The 7,371-nt window shown below is 53.2% G+C and overlaps 1 protein-coding gene across 1 annotated transcript; it reads right to left on the bottom strand.

The window, feature by feature from the left end:
• Window positions 1-1,812: 1,812 nt before the first annotated feature.
• On the bottom strand, window positions 1,813-6,941 carry Zdhhc19 (zinc finger DHHC-type palmitoyltransferase 19). The gene is made up of 8 exons (XM_070028712.1): window positions 6,699-6,941; window positions 6,079-6,200; window positions 5,432-5,571; window positions 5,050-5,222; window positions 4,448-4,553; window positions 3,035-3,120; window positions 2,543-2,723; window positions 1,813-2,027 (listed from the first exon to the last, which is right to left on the bottom strand). Exons 1-8 carry the CDS (start codon window positions 6,842-6,844, stop codon window positions 1,911-1,913), a joined length of 1,071 nt encoding a protein of 356 aa, XP_069884813.1. The 5' UTR covers window positions 6,845-6,941; the 3' UTR covers window positions 1,813-1,910.
• Window positions 6,942-7,371: the final 430 nt, after the last annotated feature.

Below are 7,371 nucleotides of genomic sequence, written 5' to 3'. Positions count from 1 at the left end.
AGAAAGAAAAAGAGAGAGAGAGATAGAAAGAAAGAGAGAAAGAAAGAAAAAGGATTTGCCAGGAATCTGAGAGCCAAAAGCAGAAGCAGGGTGGTGAGTGGAGCTGGGTGGGAACAGAGAGGACCCTAGAGCCTCTAGGGATGGGTGGAGACTGGCAGCTTTGGGTTAGGATTCAGTGGTCTAGAGTGCTGGAGAGATGTCTTGCACCACAGGCCACTATCCTGTAGCTGGCAGGAAGATACTCAGCTGGACTGACATCCCCCAGAGGATGAGCTTAGATACAAAAACACAGCGTGGTAATAGACACACAAGCCTCTGGGCGTGTTCATCTGAACATGTGGCCACCCCTTTCCTGTCCATCTTCATTACACACGATTCCACCTGGGTACAGGGCATAGGCAACAGTGTGGTTTGTGCTGGCATGTATGTTCTGTATCAGAATGACCGAGGGCCCTTGATAAAAATTCAGAAGGGGTGAAGTTGCTTGAGATACATTGTTTTGTTTGTTTGTTTGTTTTGTTTTGTTTTTGTTTTGTTTTTTGGGTCCTGTCATGGGGCCTAAACTCTGGGCCTGAGCACTGTCCCTCAGCTCTTCAGCTCAAGACTAGCGCTCTACCACTGTACCACAGTACCACTTCTGGCTTTTTTCTGTTTGCTTATGTGGTGCTGAGGAATCGAACCCAGGGCCTCAAGCATGCAAGGCAAGCACTCTACCACTGAGCCATCTTCCCAGCCCCTGTTTTGTTTTGTTTTGCCAGTCCTGTGCCTTGAACTCAGGGCTTGGGCACTGTCCCTAAGTTTCTTTTTTGCTCAAGGCCAGCACTTTACCACTTGAGCCATAGGGTCACTTCCGGCTTTTTCTGTTTATATGGTACTAAGAAATTGAACCCAGGGCTTCATGCATGCTAGGCAAGCACTCTACCACTAAGCCACTTTCCCAGCCCCTGAGATACGTTGTTTACATATGAGGAAATGTCACCCCTTCTATAAGCAATATATGCTAATTTTAAATATTCCTATCCCCAGTGAGATTCTGAGCCAGTGGTCTGGGCACTGAGTGATGCTGAGCAGGTGGTTCTTGGAGAAACACTGGGTGGTCTATCCGCTGGGAAAATCACTGGGGTCTCACTGGCTGCAAACATTGTTATCATTAACTGTGTACCTGGTGCTTTGCCTGATGTGTCCTATCTCATTCTTGGTTTCCCAACCACCCATGAAGGTGACGTTATTCCAGCCCCCCAGTCATGCACTTAGCCATTAGCAGAGCCATCGTTCCATGTACCCCCATCCCCACCTGCAGGGACAGGATCAGAAGGATCACCTGCAGGTGCTGGCCACAGGAAGCACCAAGAGGAGAGATTCAGAGTTGGACTGAAATGGACAGTCCTTCCCTGCCCTGTGCAACTCTGGAGAGGCAGATGGAAGGATACCCATGCCTAACCCAAGTGTCGGCCCAGCTAAGAGGTCCAGAGGTGCCCTCCGAGTGGCACCAGGCCAGGTTTGAGAATTCCTGGACAACTAGTGCCCCCTGCAGCTGTACAGAGATACTGCTTGGTAAAGGTTGGGTTCTCTCCCATCATCCCCAGCCAGGACTGGTCAGTGATGACAGCTTTTACTGTTGCCCCACTGGAACAATGAGAGAAGGGCTAAATGTCTTACCCAAAGTCATAGATCCAGGCAATGTGAGTTCCTGAGCTCCATCTCCAGGGATCCTGGATCTTCCCCCTCCTTCCCCCGTGGAAATCTTTATCAACTCCTCAGAGCCTCCCTACCTCCCCTCACACTCTGGACGGACATGCAAAGCAGGGCAGCTATAGGAAGCAGCAAAATGGCATTTAATGGGCATGGGTGGGTCAGTACTTTCACCAGGGGAACGGGCAAAGACCAGAGAAACCTCCACGGAAGGGTACTCAGGAGGTGAGGTTCAAGTGAAGGTGCTCCTGGCATCGGGTCCGGAGGGGTGAGTGGGAGGTCGGGCAGCGTCTGGGGGCCTCCGGTAGCAGGGGCAGCACTGGGCTGGCATGGAGCTAAACACAGATTGAGTGTGTGCAGGTACCTCCAGCCTCCCCCACAGCTCATAGACATGGCCCTGCCCGGTCTAGGTGGAGCTTAGAAGAGGGCTGAGCCCTCAGAATGTTACTGTAAGGACTCGGGTGGGGGGGCACTGTGGGTGACGCATCTACTGCTCCACTTCCATATGGAGTTCAGGTAAAAATATCCTTTAAATACAAACTCTTCAAAACAGCGTAACTACTGGAGTAGTTTCTGTCCTCATTAGTAGCTGAGTTGGAAACAACTCAGAAAGGGTGAATGACTGGCCCAAGGCCTGCCAGCAAGCTTTTGAGGTAATGTCTTCCAAGGATTCCTTGGCATATTCTGGAAGCTTGTGACCCTCTTTTCAATGGTCCTCCAGAACTATAATCCCCTTCCTCTAAGAGGGGCTCTAGCTTTAGGTCAGCCTGACTGGGGGCGTGGAGGGGGGGTTCCTCAGTATCTGTGCAACCTACACAGCCCTCTTCCCCACATACTGACCCATTCTCACCTCCTGGAGAACTGCAGCCTCGCCACTCCCTGGGGGACCCTTGCCTGGTGCATAGAGACCCAGAGGCTGAGGCTGGGGTCCAGACAGAACTGGGGGACAGTGCGCAGAAGGACACAGGGTGGACACAGGCATCCACTCGGGTGCTACCACTCTCTGCAGCCAGACTGCTTCAGACATGTACCTGGGAAGCAAGAGGCCAGATGTCAGGGGTCACCGCGCTCACGCTCCCAGCCGGGGAACACAGGCCGGGGCTCTCAGGTACGGCAGAAAGCTGAGGCCAGGTTCATCCAGGCTGCAGCTCCTTCAACCCCGTGCTCTTGAGTAAGAACCACTGAAGGCAAGGAAACTGCAAGAGGCTCCCACAGTGCCCTGGAGAAAACTCCAGAGCCTGGGAGCTGGGGGAAAGGGCCAGGAAAGAAAAATCACTCTACCAGTCCCATACTTTATCAGCCCCAGGTCCACCACACTTGGGCTTTGGGTTTACCAACTCACTTGGGTCCCAGCGGTGCACAGATTGTTAAATACCAGTTGCTTGCACAGCCCTGGTCGAAAGGGTTGTATCCCTGAAGGTATCTACACTGGAGAGGGATGGAGAAGGAAAGAGAAGCTCAGAACTGGTAGAATTAGGCAGACCATTCACCAGTGACCATCTCCGAGCCAGGGCTTGGCCTACAGCTACAGCAAGCCTCCAAGGGCAGGGAAGCCAGAGAGCAGGCAGGCCGTTGGCTTCTCCCCAAGGGAACGCTGACACTTAGCCCTCTTCTGCCATCACAGCCTAGTGCCTACAGCCCCCCTGCCCCCCAATCTGTGCTGCCCATAGTCCTCCTGTAACAGCCTTTACATAAGTTATTGGCATGCTAAGAGAATCCCACAGCAAGGGGGTCCAGTCCTAACAGGCTGCTCAACACTGTAGTGGAGTTCTAACACAGTGCAGATACAAAAAGCAAGCCATGAGTACTGGGAAGGCTTCTAGGACATGACTTTCCATGAATAATCAGCAAGAAAGGTTTTTAGAATAATTGAATCAGGAAAGCTTGCAGGATTCAAAATAAATATGCAAAAATCCTTGGTATTTTCTTTATGATTGTGAACAAAGGGGAATTGATCGATTGATTGGGTGGGTGGGTGGGGTGCTGTGGTTTGAATTCAGTTCCCTCAAGGCTGGCACTCTACCACTTGAGCCACAGCTCCACTTACTTCTGGCTTTTTGGTGGTTGATTAGAGATAAGAGCCTCATAGAATTTCCTCCCTAAGCTGTCTTTGAACTATGATTCTCATATCTCAGCCTCCTGAGTAGCTAGGATTACAGCCATAACACTGGCCCAGGTTGACTTTTATGGGTCTTTTAAATGTGCTCAGCCTCAAGGGGTCCACTTAATTGTCCATGCAATCTTCTGCTTTGAAGATGCTTTTCACCATTCCAACACAAAGAGGCAAAGCTATGCCTCTACCAGGGGCCTTCTGCCCCTTCAAAACCAAACATAGGATGAAGGAGTTGCATGGCCTGACAAGGGCATTGCAGAACTCAAGGTTTTGCAGCACAGGGCAGGACCCACCCTCTTTCAGTGTTCCTAGGTGGCCAGGCACTAATCTTAGATTCCTCATTAACACAAATGTAGGATACAGCCCTCCACATCTGTGCCTGTCCCTCAACAATGCATGCAACCTAGCACCCAGTAGGCTCTGGATGCAATTCACCCAGGAGAGAGAATAATAGCTCCAGGAGGTGGTGGGATCCAACCGCATCTTCAGAGGCATCACCAAGGTCCAAGACAGTGGACAGAATCGCTAACGCTGAGGTGGCAGAGGATCAAGGCCGCCTTTCCCATTTCCAATCACTCCTTGCCCCCTCCCCTCCTCCCCCCTTCCCCCCACACACTTCGGCCCACACTTGGCCCAGAATACCTTGCCCTCGTAGGAGCGCTCAGCCGCGCTCACCGACAATGCCTGGATCAGCAGCAGTAGGAAGAGCGGCATCAAGAAGCCTGCAGCAGGGATGGCCACCAGGATGCTGCCAGCATGGCTAAGGAACAGTGCGGCCCAGAGCACCCCCCCACCCCGCCCCCACCAGCCCTGCTGGTCCACTCTCCTCATCCCACCATGCTGTCCCCCCATGATCCTCTCCAAGCTGCAGCACCCCACTCCATGACCCCACAAGATTCCCAGCTCCCGGTCTACCTCCTGACCCCACCAACCTTCATCCAGTGCCACACTGGTCCTCCATAGCTGCTTCTCCCTATAGTCACGCCCACCATTAGCCCCGCCCCTGACACCCATCCGATCCTGCCCACCATTAGCTCCGCCCCTAACATTTATTCAACCCTCCCACCATTAGCCCCGCCCCTGACACCCATCCGATCCTGCCCACCATTAGCTCCGCCCCTAACATTTATTCAACCCTCCCATTAGCTCCGCCCCTAAGTTATTCAACCCTCCCACCATTAGCTCCGCCCCTGGGCTGTCTTCCTCCATCTCTACTTCTCTCTACCCTTGGGCCTTGTGGATACGCCATGACCTTGTCTATGGACAATGGTAGGTGGCTGGTGCGAACCAGGAATATCAGGCAGGTGACCAGGAGGGCGCCAGAGTAGAGGCAGAGGGACAGGACCAGTAGCATGAAGAAGCGGAAGTTGCGGTGACCGATGCAGTTATTGACCCACTTGCAATGATGGTCAAAGTCCTAGGTGACAGGGAAAGCAGCTAGGCCTCCATTAACCCCAACCCCTGACCCTGCCCTCTAGGCCACTAGCCCTTGGTCCCAAGAGTGGCTGAGAGTTGCTGCCTACCGCAGTCCTGGAAGGTGGCTCACACCCAACCCTTGGCCCTGTTATGTGGAGCTCCTGGTCCTGGTCCAGTGTAGGAGACAGTATGGCAAAGAGGGGCGCTCACCTCCACACAGATGTTGCACCAGGGGCAGTGGTAGGTCCGGGGAGGGCGATGGAAGCCACACCTTGGGCACCACTGCAGGCGGAAGGCTCGGTGGTTCACCCACACCACGTGCACCATCATGGGGCTCTGCTCCATGGAGCCTGGCTCGGGAAGAGGGTTGAGCAGAGGCCGCAGGCCCTTCCATCACTGTTGCCCCACAAGCCCCAGGGCATTCGTGGGCACCAGAAGAGTAGGAAGGAGGTGGGCAGAGGAAGCCCTGGACCTACTGAGCAAGGTGACTGCTCAGAGGCTGGCAAAGGAAGAAAGACTTTCCAGCAGAAGAGTTCTATAGAGAACTGGGGCCTTTGGAAGAGTGATTAGTGCTTAAAGTTGTGTGTGTGTGTGTATGTGTGTGTGTGTGTATCACTTTGTGGCCTGAACAAATCTACTGGCTTCTCTCCCCACCTGCCAGAATCACCCTTTCAAAGCTTCTAGAAAAAACCCAGGGTTCTATTTTTCTTTACACTTTGGTGGCCTGGAAAGTGAAGTGCCAGGACTAGAGCAATGGTTGGGGGTCCCAAGGTCAGGGTAGGGGCATTTAGAATTCACCCTTGCAGGTCCCCACCCTTGGGGGAACCACCTCCTCCCAGGGGGGGCCAAGGCCTCACCTTGATGTAAGATACCAGGGTCAGAGAAGTTGAGTAAAATGAGACTGAAGAAGGTGAGGATGAAGAGGAGCCCTGTGACCGTAGGAAAGGCCCACTCCCCTTTCTGAGCCAGCCACCTGCAACTGAAACCAGAGCCAGACTCGGTCCTGAGCTCCTAACTCGGCTTGGGCTCACCTGGGTCAGAACTCATAGACCTTGGGCTGGGAAGGTGGCTCAGTGGTAGAGCGCTTGCCTTGCATGCCTGAGGCCCTGGGTTCGATTCCTCAGCACCACATAAGCAAAAAGAAAAAAAGCTGGAAGTGGCGTTGTGGCTCCAGTGGTAGAGCATTAGCCTTGAGCTGAAGAGCTGAGGGACAGCGCCCAGGCCCAGAGTTCAGGCCCCACGACCAACCAAAAAAAAAAAAAGAACTCATAGACCTTAAAGCCAGTTCAAAAGACCCAGGCCAAGCCCTACCAAAGTACCAGCCATCTGGAATGCCCCCAAATGCATCAAGTCCTCTAAATTTCTGTTCTTGAACATTCAATTCCCCCTAACTAAATTGTCCTCCTTCTCTTGACCTCTGAGCCCACACTTATTTTCCTCTTTGTGAGGAAGCTGACAGCTTGCATGGGAGACTCACGGGAATGCGAAGAAAAGGCCACTGAAAATGACCAGTAGGACCACATTGAAGGCAGCGAAGAGGCTGGGGAGGAACCAGGAGAGCGGACCCAGCGCCGGCGGCTGGGGCTCCTTCACAAGGGGCATGCCTTCCTTCACGAATGGCATAGCTGCACCTCCCGTGCCCCCTGCTCCCCCGGGAGAAACCAGAGCCTCCAGGTCCCCTCTCTCCTGCTGGTTCCCAGGGTCCCATGGCCACAGCAGCCTCAGAAGTCCCTGCCTAGGATGGAAGGAAAGAGGTGCTAGTATGACATCACAGAGGCTAAGGAATGGAGGCTCTGACTGCTTCCAGTAACGTCCAGTAGCAACCTCCCACCCCTGCTCCACACATGTGCTGGTAGCAGAGATGGCTACCTCCCCATGACAATGGTTTGTTGGAGATTGCTATGGTGTGGTATGTCCCCCAAAGGTTTGTGTGCTGGTAGCTTTGTCCTCAGTACGGTAGTGCTGAGGTGGTGGAGCCTTTAAGAGGTGGGGCCTATTGTGAGGTAACTAGGTCATTGGATGCTGCCCTCCAAAGGATGAATGCAGTTCTCATACAACACTATTAGTTCCTATAAGAGAGGGTTGGTATAAAAGAGCAAGACTTGGGTTTGGAGGCATGGATCAGTTGGTAGAGCACTAGCCAATGTAAC

This window comes from Dipodomys merriami, unplaced genomic scaffold (assembly GCF_024711535.1).
Source record: "Dipodomys merriami isolate MVZ:Mamm:240054 unplaced genomic scaffold, mDipMer1.0.p SCAF_2, whole genome shotgun sequence".
NCBI lineage: Eukaryota > Metazoa > Chordata > Mammalia > Rodentia > Heteromyidae > Dipodomys > Dipodomys merriami.
The sequence above is the reverse complement of the archived record's forward strand: the minus strand, read 5'-3'. Positions and strand labels throughout refer to the sequence as shown.

Coding starts and splice junctions, on each gene's coding strand:
- Zdhhc19 (XM_070028712.1), bottom strand. CDS start 6,844: ATGCCATTCGTGAAGGAAGGCATGCCCCTTGTGAAGGAGCCCCAGCCG. Junction 5,223..5,431: donor GGTGCAACATCTGTGTGGAG/GTGAGCGCCCCT, acceptor CCTGTCACCTAG/GACTTTGACCATCATTGCAA. Junction 3,121..4,447: donor AGCGCTCCTACGAGGGCAAG/GTATTCTGGGCC, acceptor ATCCCTCTCCAG/TGTAGATACCTTCAGGGATA.